General features: G+C 44.2%; 1 protein-coding gene across 1 annotated transcript in view; it reads right to left on the bottom strand.

Annotated features, from left to right (window-relative positions):
- Positions 1 to 6,868: 6,868 nt before the first annotated feature.
- The window catches only part of XKR6 (XK related 6), a 23,034-nt gene continuing 16,213 nt past the window's right edge, over positions 6,869 to 13,689 (bottom strand). Inside the window, exon 2 of the mRNA XM_008631031.2 lies at positions 6,869 to 10,505. Coding sequence (XP_008629253.2) covers positions 9,541 to 10,505 — 965 coding nt within the window. The 3' untranslated portion in view covers positions 6,869 to 9,540. The remainder of the gene's footprint in view (positions 10,506 to 13,689) is intronic.

Below are 13,689 nucleotides of genomic sequence, written 5' to 3'. Positions count from 1 at the left end.
ACTCCTGCTTTTGCCCAAGTTTTGCCTGGGTTTTGACAAACTCTACAAGCTCAAACACAAAATCTATTGTCACAGGTGAAGAAAAAGACCAATAGGGCCCCTTTTGGGCTCCCCAACACCACTAGAAATTACTATTTTTAGCATAGATAGTGTAAGGAGGCACCTAGCCATCAGTGGAGCTCTACTGATTTATCCTGACGCTGCATTTGGCCCTGATGTTTGGTCTGAGTTTGGCTTCCAAATTTCTTAAGTGGAAGATCAGGTGGGACAGCATTTCCTCAGGACCTTAAGCTTCTGATGGTATTTTAATTTAAAAAAAAAAAAAAAAAAAAAGCCCCTACAAGGAATGTTTATTTCAACCCTGCTTGCAAATCCCAAATTGCTAGCACCTCTCACCAGGAATGACCTTCCTCATCTCAAAAAAGCCCTTTGGAATTCACAATGTGTTCATATATATTAAAACATATATACTGCTGCAGTAACATGGCATGTATGCTCACCTATATTTCCACGGGACTGGGGATATAGACTCAGACATACATGTTGATTAGTCCCTTTAATCCTGAAAATTCATCGGCACCCACATCACTTCAGGCTTATTATATAGTAGGAGGAATTCTTTCTCTTCCTGCTTTTATACTCTCACTGCTGAAGTGGGTCATACCAAAACAACTGGGTGCAAGCACAGCCAGGTGGTTTCCCTGTTAAACAGCACAACTTCAGGAGAATTAAAGGGTGATTTATCAATAAAGAGAACTTTTTTTTTTTTTTATATATATATATAATGCCCTCAATACCTGATAGGCTATATCCTATTTAATTCCACAAGGTGGGCGACAACGAGCTTTGAAAGCAGTCTGCACCTACATCTTTCTGCTTTACCAGATACACATGAGACTTCAATTGCTTTCAAAACCACACTTGCCCTCTCTCAGCCCTCTCAGTCCATCCCTGTTCAAGACACAGATGTGCGGTGCTTTTTAGGACAAAGAGGGAATATCTGTTTGTTGGCCGGCATTTGGTTGGGTCAAACAAAGTAGTTAGCATAGCACCGAAGGAGTTACATTGCTGTTTTTTCCCAACTTCAATCTTTTTTTAAAAATTTTTTTGGAACAGAAGCAGTAAAAAGAACCCAGAAGCACCTAGCTGAGTGCTTAAAACAGGGCAAAGAAATGGCTGGGGAGAAGGACGGGGAAGGAGCAGACCCAAAGCTGATGCGGATGAGCGACGGCCCATCTTCAGGAGTGGGGCTTCTAAATTTTCTCTGCCCCAGCAGGAAGATGTGCAGCTGCCTGGAAATTCAGGTGGAAGAGCCTGGCCCCTGTAGCCAGAAGATTTTGAACTCCTTCCTCATGGTGGATAGGAGAAGGGACAGGGAAGGTACGTGGCAGATCAAGACAGAGTTTCCTTCTTGCTTCATGCAAAGCAAGTCTTGGGCCAGAGAAGACAACGGCCACCTGAAACACCTCCCAGTGATCCCAAACAGACCAAACTCCACAGTCCTTACTCAGGAGAGAAAAGGAGACCCAACAACAAAACCCAGGAGTTTTGCCTGAGTAAGGAGATAAGGAGTGCGTGAGCAGACTTCACAAAGCTTCTCTAAAAGGGAGCAGGGACTCCTGCCTGGCATTGCATTCCCACACGAGACATCATATAATGGTCAGGACACTTAGACAATAAAAACACAAAAAAATCCCTAAACCCCAGGCTTTCTATCACATGTTTTTCCCCTTCTGAATCATCTGACCAGTGGTGACATTTGGAGCAATGAACTGGATCCCTTCCCTCATTCTAAAGAAAATTATCCCAGCTTTCACCCGAGGGGTTTGGGGCTCAGCCAGGGATGAATCCACCTCAATGGACATGGAACCAACAGCCAAAACTCCCACAGGTGGCAAGGGAAGTTTTGCCTGTGGGAGGACGGTGAAGGCAGCCTGGCCTGGTCTCTCTAGATGTGGCGCAGGTTTTTTCTCCAGGAAAGCAGGGACTTCGGGAAGAGTTGCGCGGGAGCAGCGTTGGGTCTATTTTTTCCTTTCACATCCCACCTTCGCCCTTTGTGTAAGGAAACAGTTCAAAAACCAAAAAACCAAAAAAAAAAGCTACTGTACAAACAAGTAAACTGCAATTATTGTGCTGTCTTAGGCAGTCAAGGAACTTAAAAGGCAAAAACAGAAAGAGAAAAAAGATTTTTTTTCACGTGTGTATCAGTTGAGACACTAGTTTTCCCATGCCTACAAGAGTCCTCAGCATTACCAGCCTCCCAAATAAGGTCCAGGCTATTCCAAAACAGCGTGAGCAAATTTTTCACTGTATTCAGATGGAAGCTGATGATTGAAAGGTTAGTGCACATTTAACCGTGGCTGATGAGAGCAACTTTTAAAGAAATTCAAGTATTCATCAGTAATCTGTTCGGTTCAGAAATACTTTTGTCATCTTTAGTTTCAAGTTTTCAGAAACAGCAAGGAAAAGGGAAAGGTCACCTGTTGTGTAAGAAAATAATATTGCAAATAGTGCTGTTATATTTGACCAGGAAAGCAAGGCTGTTCAGTTGGTGCACAACAATTTTCTCCGTTCCTTGCTTTTGGGGAGAGAAAAGACTTCAAATCACTTTCTCAAGACAAGCACCAGCAGGTTTTCCTTCTGCATGTTGTAACCCACCCCTTCACTGCTCATCCCCCACAACAGCACAAACCCAGCAAGAATGAAATTTTCACGGTGCACTTCCAGCACCTCTCACACGCATTAACTTAAGCCTCACAACACCCCTGTGAGGTAGGTAAATATTATTATACCCATGTACAGATGGGTAAACTGTAGGCACAGAAAGGTTAAATGACTTGCCCAAGGTTACACAGCAACTTCGTGGCAGAGCTGGGGTCGAAACCCAGGAGTACTGTCACCCAAAAATCTGCAATGACTTTTAGACCGTGGCTACTTTCTATGCTCGCTGTAAGAGACCATCTGACAAACACAGCATTGCACAAATCCAATTAACTCCACGGATTACAAAGTGCCTGGCTTTCAAACAGTGCCTTGCTGCATGTGTCCCAAAGGAATGGGGAGGGCACAGGAAGGTTTATGCTCTCAAATAATTTTTTTCCGTTTCCAGGGCTTGGTTTTGTTTGGTTTGGTTTTTAGGTTTTTAGTATACGACAGGAAATGATATCCACATTATTTTATCAACAACATCACTTTCCAATTGGGTTCTGTGCATGTTCGAATATACACTGAGGTCCAGATGGTTTATGCAGATTTATTTTAATTGTCACCAATTGCGTCCCTCCTCATCAGTGAAGAACCAATGGAACATATGCAGCAATCCGTCATCTTATTTTCCCATTTTTCTCATTATCCCACTGTCTGAGCTTCAAGTAAGGAACAAGGGTTGAACACAGGCAAAATCCAGCACAGCAGGAAGGCTCCTCCCTTTCTTCACATCACACCTCAACAGGAAAGAGTCACCACACCGTTATTCCCAAGTTCAAACACAACAGAACAATGAAGCGATTCTGAACATGCTCATGAAGAATTAAGTGGATTGCAACAATCTCTAGCGGTACCCAAAGGTCTAGAAATGTGTTCTGCACACAGTGAAAGGTTTGCCCACGTCTATTTGGGATAGCCTCAAGTTCTCCTCGTTCAAACCAGGCTGAGATTCTCTGCACCAGAATACACCTGAGCTCCAAGGAAAAATAAAACCAGCAATCAAAACCCTGGGAAAGCACCATCCCCAAAGCCCCCAGGGCTTGAGACAACTGCCAAAAGAACAGCATGCAAGCTCCAGCAAGCAAAGGGTCCACAGCGGAGTTCACATCACCCCTACCGTCCTATGTCAGCCACCTCAGCTTCTGTGGGGATTGGCATAGACCTTATTTTGTCATGGTTATTTGGGTTTTCATTTTCTGGTGGGTTTTCTTTTGCAGGACCACATTGGATCTGAACAGAACCCAGAGAAAAGCAAACCCAGTAAAAGAAGGAAAAATCCTAGGAAAGCCTGTCTCCACAATTTTCCGCTGACTCTGGTAGCTTCCAAATTGTCTCCTGCCCAAGCTGCCCAGCAAGCAGGCACTAAAAGGTTTTGCAAATGCACAGTAGTAAGTTTTCCTTTTCAAAGCACCTCTGAGCTTCAATGAAACCATGCTGGACTAACCTCAGACCACATTTTCTTCAGGAGGTTTAGTCATGCTGCAGGTGTGCATGTGACAGGTGTGACATGCAGGGGCCAGGGGTGGGATGAATTGTGAAGTGAATCTTGTGTGTACAAAAATATATCTGAAGAGCACGGGGTGATTGCACTCTGAAAGTCAATAGCAATGCTCCCCTTGTGAGCCAGCTTTTAGCAGACCATTCACTAAAGCTTGGATTTAATTTTGCCCTGTTTCATCCAGTCAGCTTTAAATAAAAATACATGCAAATGACTGCTGACTTTTGGCAGGTGCACAAAAGGACAGGGTGAAGCACAGAATTAGCTCCAATCCCAAACACTGAAAAAATATATATTTACACTTTAAATGGGTGTCTCACTTGTACTTTTCACTGGTAATTATTCACCATTAGCTCCTTTTCTGCAGTTCGGGTTGGATTTGCTGCAGATGAAAAATGCCTCGTGTTGGGTGGCAAAGCATGACAAGGGCATGGGCAGGGACCTTGTAATTCCTGTGTTCCCATTGTTGATTTGGTCTGGTCTGAACGATTCCTGTCTCCAAATTAGCTGCCTATGGATGTGTAACACTATCACAGTAAACATGCCATCCATCTGACATGGATGGAGGGATGGATGGGTTGACATCCGAGCCGTAAAAGTGACGCTGTTTGCAAAACAACCTCAGAAAAAGGAACAAAGGGAACTGAAAAATAACTTTTCCATTGAATCAGGCAGAAAAGACAAAAATGCCAGATCGGAGCTGACGTACTCCACCACATCCTGAATCCTGGTCTGTGGCACGGAGTTACATCTTTACCAGGAAGTTTAGCACTTCCAGGATCCATTCTGGCCATGAAGCCGAGTAGTGCTGGCTCCATACTGACTCCTAAAATCTTCCACCCCTGATATGGAGCAGATGCATCCAAACTGCTGATTGGGGATGGTCCCTGGCCAGTTCCAAAGACTGGGCAAGCTGTGCCTGAGCCCAGGGCTCCTTGGAGTGGGTCAAAACCATGCCAGGGGAGGTTTGAACAATAACAGTCGGGATGGTGGAGCCCTCGTGCCTCAGCATTGCCCTGGCATGGGAAAGTTGGCTGGTTTAGATGATCCCAGGCTGAATCCAGCACCACAAATGTGCCAGAGAAGTTGCCCACTGGTCTTGTGATGTGGATAAATACAGGCTCAACCTTCTCCATGGCAGTTTGAAGAGCTCCTCATGCAGTATCTTCTGGCCAGAAGGTGGGATATGGTATAAAAAAAGGTACTGAGGAAAAGCTGAGGAGTTAAAACCCAAGCGAAACCAAAACAAGTTGCTGACCATCCTGCAAAAGTGCACACAAAAAAAATCAAAGGGCAAAAAAGTAAAACAGGAGGAGAGGATGAGACTCTTAGCACTGGGACTAGTACCAATAAGGAGCTGGGGTAGTTTTCCACCCCAAGCTTTTGTCTTGGCAAAAGGCGCTGTTTGGCAAGAAGATCACAGGTAATCCCAAAAGGAAATGGTCACCACCCCAAACGGTCCACCAGGAACATGCTGGGAGTAGTGGCAGAGCACGTGCTTTATGTTAAGGCTGTAATGAAGTCCTGGAAAAAGAAATAGTTCTTCAGGGTTGACACAGGCTCTCCCTGGAAATCCTTTGCTAAATGAAGATGCCGGTGGATATCATTCAAAGAAAGGAGAAGCAGAGGCAGAAAGTTTATACAAGTAATGAAACAGTCTTAACTCGCAGTGGAGGCACCTGCCTTGTTGTTATCCACACTACGAGCCACAGAGGAGGAGGACTTTGGAACAGGGATGTGTCAAGCCCTTGGTTAAGCTGGTTTGGTTGTGAGAAGTTAGCACTGTATTGAGAAGTAAGGACACTTCCAGAGTGTTTTGCCCCTTCGCTCCTGGCACGGGGCGGAGGCAACGGCTGTTGGTGTGGTGGTGTGGAGTAAGATCCCGTTCCTGAGGGAAGGCAGGCTGGAGTTGCTCATGAGAGGCAACACTGAAGGGTCTCCTCCTCCTCCTGGCACCTGGTGACTGTGCCTTGGCTCGTTGTCACCGTCCTGGTGGGAAGGGTCCAGCTGTTCAATGGGGCCAGTGATGGGCACCACATCTCCAGACCTCAAGGCTGATGAGTTTGGGGAGCAGGACCTTCTTATGATGCTTTTGAAAACAAAGATGCCACCTCCTGGAAAAATGGTCCCCGAGGAACAGCAGGGCTGTTAGCCATCCATTCCTTTCTCATGCTTTTGCCACGCAAATGCAGATGCGGGGAGGAGAGCTCTTCACGCAAGGACCAAGGGGAGCCTTTACATGGGGAATTGGATCAACATAAGTCTACACTAACATTAAAGGCAAGTCAAAAGAAAGTTCTGGAATGAAAAACACAGGCCTGTCACTGGAGGATGGGCACCTCCATGTTTTTAGGACTCAGTAGGTGGGGACAGCAAGTTCACTTCACAATTACCTCTTTTTATGGAGACAGTACACTGATCAGGGGAGAAACAGGGTGAAATGTTAGTAGGACACTTGGGAAGGGACTGTCTGTGGGGCATAGACAATGGAGAAGGGAAATGAAAGCTTTTCACAAATATATATCAGTTCATGTGTATATATATATATATATATGTATTTATGTGCACAGCAAACAAGAGAGTGGGGAGTTAGATAGGGGATGACAAGACCAAATCCCTCCCTTTGCATGAAAATGTGACCATCACAGGAGACAGTACACTGATCAGGGGAGAAACAGGGTGAAATGTTAGTAGGACACTTGGGAAGGGACTGTCTGTGGGGCATAGACAATGGAGAAGGGAAATGAAAGCTTTTCACAAATATATATCAGTTCATGTGTATATATATATATATATATATGTATTTATGTGCACAGCAAACAAGGGACTGGGGAGTTAGATAGGGGATGACAAGACCAAATCCCTCCCTTTGCATGAAAATGTGACCATCACATTGGTTGTAATCAGAGCCCAGAAACATCTGCCTGAAATGGAGTTTGACTGGGAATTACAGTACCAGTGACAATTTGGCTTTGTATAAACTTTGCCGTGTGTCTATAGTTTGGCGTGAAGGAGTCCTGCCCTCTTTGAAAGGGACAGACACCAGTTAAAAGTTTCCTTTACAAAATAAAATGAAACAACTGAAGAAACCCCAACGTTTTCTCAGAACACTGCAAAGGATCACTGATTGAAAAAAATGTTTCTCTTCAGGTATATTCAGGCGAAGAAAGCATTCAGCTTCTTTAAACTGTTATATAAAATTGGTACTAGTTTCTTTAAATACTATCATAATTAAAAAAAACCAACTGATTTCTGAAATTAAAAAAAAATCATAATCATAATTAAAAAATATCCCCCCCATGCTGATCTTCTCTTCAGAATAGGTCAGCATGGGAGTTTTGCACCCTAGACAGTTACAGTATTTCTGGAATAAAAAATTGCAATTACACACAGAAAATACTACAGCATTCACTTAAAAATATCTCATTTTGTTGTTGTTGTTTTTCCCCTCCCAAGTAGAGGCATGGTGGGATTGAAAAGATGCCCTGAAATGGGAATATTCCTTTAAAGGAGCAATACTCTCAAAATGGAAAAAGGGTGTCGGATAGATGCAAACCCGGTGATTTAACTCGAAAAGAACCCAAGAGATTCCAGCACAGAAACAGAATCCGAGAGAGATGAAAATGTTCAGACACCGAGCGGGTTATTTGGAAATGTCAAGACAACCCCACAGCCCTCGGCAGGACCATCTGGTCTTTGCCAGCATCGGAGGTGGCAGCATCTCCTGGCGGTGGAAGGCTAAGCTAAACCACGGCGCTCTCGCTACGCTCTTGGATTTCCTCTGGTTGTTGTTTCTCGCCATGTACTTACAGTAGAGGGTGACACGAGACAGTTTTTATCAGCAGTTCCCCACATGTAACCGAGTCGAAGAATTTTCTCAGCTAAATCACAACAACAACATCAACAAAAATACAAAGCACCAAATCATCTCGAGACGTGAGTCAGTTTTACAGGTTATTACCGTTTGAAGAAGTTTTGTTGGTTGTTTTGTTGTTGTTTGTTTTTGTGTTTTTGTGTTTTTTTTTAATCCCGACTTTTCATGTTTTGTTTTCCTTAAAAACAAAACAGAAACAAAACAAAAAATCAAAACCCAAAAATCCCCAAAATGGAACGAAGGATGCTTTACAATCACTTTAAGGCTCGCACTGAATGAGACATGACAGGTCTTACACGAGATTACAAATAATACATGTATGCCTTTCACAGCCTTAAAATGATACAGTAGGTCAAATTATTTTGCCAGTCACTGATCAAGTATTGTGCCTTTAAATTGACTCGCTTTTTGCTACCATGCTGAGTTTTATTATTACTGGAATAATTATTAGATATGTGGAAATGTAATTTCGGATCATGTTTTTGGTTTATAATTCTGATAATTTCTCGTTTTCCAGAAATCAAGGTGGCAGGCCTTATTCTGGGCTCAGACTGTTGGTATTTGCTCCACTGGAGACAGTGGGGCTTTATCACGAGCAGGTGCTGGGAACAAGATCAGATCCTGTATTTTCCCACTGATCTGGTACAATCCCACCTTTGTACAGGGTCCATTTCCATGAGGAAAACGGTTCCAGGGTGGGATCATTTTTATAACACGACTCGGTCAAGGCTTGGCCCAATGGTGTTATAAATTCCTTGCCAAATTATCTTACAGACCTGATTTTGTCTTTCAGCTGTTGGAAAAATCAAACTCCATTGGGGTTGTCTTGGCTTTGCTTTCTTATCTTTGCTTTCTTATCTTTGCTTTCTTATATTTAGACATTTGGAGGGTTTTTTCTGCTAAATCCAATAAGAGCAACAGGATTTATGTTTTTTTCATACATTTCTCTCTTTTTGTTGTTGTTAATTTTTTTTTTTTTTTTTTAATTTTAAGGTTTGCATTTCAGTTGGATGGTTGGTTTTTATTTTTTTTTTCCTGGCATATAATCATCAAAGAGTTTTGCATGAGAAAGGTGACAGTACTTAATGAAACTCAGCACCTAAGGGCATAAGGCAGTTGTAGGTTTGTTTGTTTGTTTTTTTTTTTTTATTTTTCAATCAGCACCAATCCCATAAATAATGTTCTACACTTGGTGTACGGTATAAAACTGATGTGGAGATGCCTCCTTCTCCACCTGTGAATCCTAGGTGTGGAAGTTGAAATACTGTTTCTTGTGTGTAAAAAACAAAAGAAAAGTTTTTCTTTTTGTTTTTACTTACAAAACATAGAGAATATCTTTTTTTTTTTTTATACATACAGCAACCAGAAAGAAAGCTTATCTGAAGGTTTGTGTTTGTTTCATGATCTGTGTTTACCGTAAACAAAAATAAGGTCCCCTCTTTTACTTTTGCTTTAAGGAGCTTTAAAGTGAAGATTCATATTGTAGCAACTCATATAAGAGAGGTCCATCTCTATACCTAATACCTACAGCTGTGGGGGTGACGTATTGGAGGATGTTGATAGTTCTTCTTAACCTCCTGTCTACAAAATGAGCATCCCAGGCAGGATATCTTTTTCTTGGGATGTCAATCTTAATGAGAGGCCCCTCGGGGGGGTAGGGTCGCCCAGATGGAGTAGATGGTACCATTGCTCTCACCTGGAAAACGGGCAAGCAAGTGTCAGCTGTGAGTTCCTCCTGTTGCTCCGTGACCGCTCTGGTGGGCGTAGCCTGGGCCCCCCGGTACCCAGGGGTTTGGGGTGCCATGGGCTCAACATCGGGGGGCAAAGGAATGCCCCAGAGCAGCTCGGCGCAACAGGAGCTGGCAAAGATCTTAGCTCTTGGCCCCATGGGATGCAGCACACCATAATATAACAGCATCAAAGCTATCCCAGCAGCAAAGCTAAGAAAGACACAACACAGTGCTGGCACGGCATAGGAGTCAGTGGTGTCAGGATCTCTGTAAAAATACCAAAGGAGCGTCAAGGCAGCGTTCTCCGTCAGGACCACCGTGTAATACGCAAACATTCGGTATCGAGTCCGCCCTTCCTTGACATTAAACCAGCAGAAAATGTACACAATCCCTACCACCATGTTGAAGAGGATCTCCTCCCACTTAGACATGCAGAAATCTGTCCCACCATGGATGATCCAGAAAGCCATGGCACACCAATGGACCACTACAAAGATCCCAAAGTAGAGCTGGAAGATGGAAGCAAAGAGAGCAAAAGAAATAACTCGGGATGAGATGGTGAAGAGGCGCCAGAAGACATGGATGAGGGCCCCTCTGTAGCTCATACTCTTCTTGTCGTCCCTAGAGTCCCGAAGAAGCTTGTGATAGGAGGCTAGCACCCAAGCCAGGGACATCAGGGAGGCCACAGAGGACACACCTGCCGGAAGACACACAGATCCACTGAGTTAGACAGGAGCTTTGGTGGAAAACATCATCTGCTCACTAAATTATTGCATCTGGGGCAGGCTCAGGAGCCTGAAGTTTCAACTCACGTCAGGTTGTCCTTACAGTCTGGAGGAGAGAAATACAGAGATATCAGTGTGGGAATTGGAAATGGTGCTGTATTCAGGAGTTCTCTGACTCATTGTCCTTATCTTCCTGAGCCACTGGATCGGCCACCCCACCCCAGCTCTTCTGATAGGGAACAGCCTCCGTGCTCATCCTAACTGGATCCACATTTGAGAGTTTGAAATCCAGATCCCACCTAAATGCTGCAGCCCAAGTGTGAAAGTTACTTTTTTGGAGAGAGGAATCTCTCTTGGAATGCACCACGCCAAGAGCAGGACACCCGTATTCCCTGCAACCGCAGGGATTCTTTTTTATTCTAAAATACTTCTATTTAAGCAGCATTCCCATTGATTCTGCCTTACTCAGGAATCCCCATTCGCACTTGCCTTTGGGAAAAATACGTTTTTTGTCCCATGCAGATAAACATATAAATCCAGGAAACATCAAGACTCATCAATACCCTTGAAATAGTCCCAAAACAAAGAATCTGATCTCTCCAGCAAATCCCTTGCTCTGTTTCTAGGATGGACCCAAGACCTATATTGGAGGTAGCTCACCTCCAGCCTTGTCTCCTGGCTGGACCACAAATCCAAGCCACAGTTATATCAGGGAGGGCACAGCCTGAGCTGGGGTCGCCTTCAGCTCCCAACACCTCCCCTTGCACCCTGGCATGGGGCAGAACACCCCATGATATTCCAAAGGGCCCTGGTCTTATTCTCCATCCCAACCACCACTTAAACAATTTATTTCCTCCAGAAGATAAAATAGTGGCCCTACCACACTTTGGAGGCTTTTAAAAAATATAACTCCGTTGATTATCACAAGGGTAGACTGAACAACTCATGGAGCAAAGCATCACAATAAAAATTATTGAGAGATTCCTGGGAAAAGAAAGAACCACTGGCATCCTATTGCTCCCACTGCTGCTCACTGGACAACTGTTCTGAAGGTGAGGAAACAGATGATGGACCAAAATCCATGTTTGGGAAGCTCAGTAATTCGGTAGCTATGGTTGGATTGGGCCTTAGCCAAAGATTTATCTGGGACCATCACCTTTAAATTCCAAAGGAAAAACTGCTAATTGTTCCAAGCAAAACAAACAGTAAGAAATGCCCCTCCATCTCTGATGTGTAACTGGGAGATAGCTCCAGATCTCATTTGGCTTTTACTTTTTTAAGAAAATCCAAGGAACATCTTGCTGCAGCTGCTCAGAGTTAAAAAGGTAAAATGCTCAAATACCCGAAATTTCTTCTTCTCCTGTTTTCTTTGCTCTCTGCTCACAGCGACCTGGCTTCTATGGGAATGCAAATAAGGTCCACTGGCTCTTCAGACCTCACTCTATAGATTTTATCTTCTCATTTTTGAGGATTCCACCTCACAGTGTAGCAGGGTTAGATTCTCCCTGTTCCAACCTATCCATGTCTGGAGGAGAGGTGATGGAAAAGGAGGCCAGGAAAGATTAAGCTCTGCCCTCACTGGAATTCTCACAGCCTGCAAAGTCCACTGAAACTACACCTTTACATCAACTCTCGAGTCTCCCTCTGCATCTCTTGCCTCTGGACTCACATATGCATTTAGAATCTCAGACTGAATTTTAAGAAACAGCAAACCACAAACTAGTGAGAGCAGTGGCCTTATCCAAGAGAGAAGCTTTAGACCACCAGCTTTAAGAAAATCAAAATTTCCCCCAAGTTCTAAGTCCTCACTAAGAAACACTTGCACATAGGACTTGGGGATTCCAACCACAGACTCACAGAATGGTTGGAGTTGGAAGGAAGCCCTGGAGATCATCCAATCACTCTGCCAAGATAGGATCACCTGGAGCAGGTGGCACAGGAACACCTCCAGGTGGGTTTGGAATATCTCCAGAGAGGGAACTCCATGCCCTCCCTGGGCAGCTGTTCCAGTGCTCTGCCACCCTCATTGTAAAGAAGTTCTTTCTCATGTTGAGGTGGAACTTCTTGTGGTATATTTCATGAGGTCATTGCTCCTCATCCTGTCATTGGGCACCACTATAAAGAGACTGGCACCGTCCTCTGCCATCCCTAGGAAGTATTTCTATGGATTATTGAGATCCCCTCTCAGTCTTCTCCACACTAAACAGGTCCAGCTCTCTCAGACTCCCCATAATGGATGGAAACACCTAAATATGAACAGCCTCATACTCAAGCAGATGTAGATTAGATTCATTTTTAACCTGCAAGGTGAATTACATTTTTGGGAGAGTTTATTAACAGTTTTGGAAGGATGAGTCACGCCACAAAGTTTTGTTATGTGTAAGGTACTGTTTGCTGCACTATCTTTTAACTATTCAGTTTAAAAACTTTCAATGATTAGCAGGGAAAAAAGATGTCATTTATTGCCTTATTTTAGTGCCGTTTTACTAGAAACTTGTACAGCATTAGCTGTACCTGTACAGGGAAACTCAAGCAGCAGCAACCCACAGGAGACAGATGTGTCACCCTGGCTTAAAAATGTTTCTGTTGGGCTCATTTATTCCAGAAAAGAGAGAGGAACAAAATACACCCGAAACAATCCCCCAGTTTGCACATAAAGGCTTTACCTAATGTTTTAAGGGCAGAACCCTCCACTAATCACAGCCTTTGCAGTAAATTGCACGGAGCTGGCTCAGAGTGCGTGTGTTGAGTCACTCGCACGGCACCCGGGCTGCTGACAGTCATCTGAACATCTCCTCCAGCCAGCAGAGAGAGGCAGACACCCCCAGAAAGTGATTCAGCCTGTCCTGAGATCCGTGTGTGGGACAGGGAGGGGTTGACTCATGCTCCCAAGGTGTCTGACTCCATCCCTTGCCAGCGGACGTGCGAGCACCAGCAGTCAGGCGGGATGAGTCCCCCCGTACAGAACAGCTCATTGTCTCTTCATCTGCACCAAGATCTGAGGGAGGCAATGAAGGATCTCTGGACATTTTGACATATTTTTGCCGTTGTTTCAAAATTCACAACTCTTGTGTTGAATGTGGATTTTGGCACCCTGGTGATGAGCAGGATACGGACCTGGGTGTACGGGGGGAGAGCTGTAGGTGGATGTCAGCA

This window comes from Corvus brachyrhynchos, unplaced genomic scaffold, assembly GCF_000691975.1.
Source record: "Corvus brachyrhynchos isolate BGI_N302 unplaced genomic scaffold, ASM69197v1 scaffold203, whole genome shotgun sequence".
NCBI lineage: Eukaryota > Metazoa > Chordata > Aves > Passeriformes > Corvidae > Corvus > Corvus brachyrhynchos.
The sequence above is the reverse complement of the archived record's forward strand: the minus strand, read 5'-3'. Positions and strand labels throughout refer to the sequence as shown.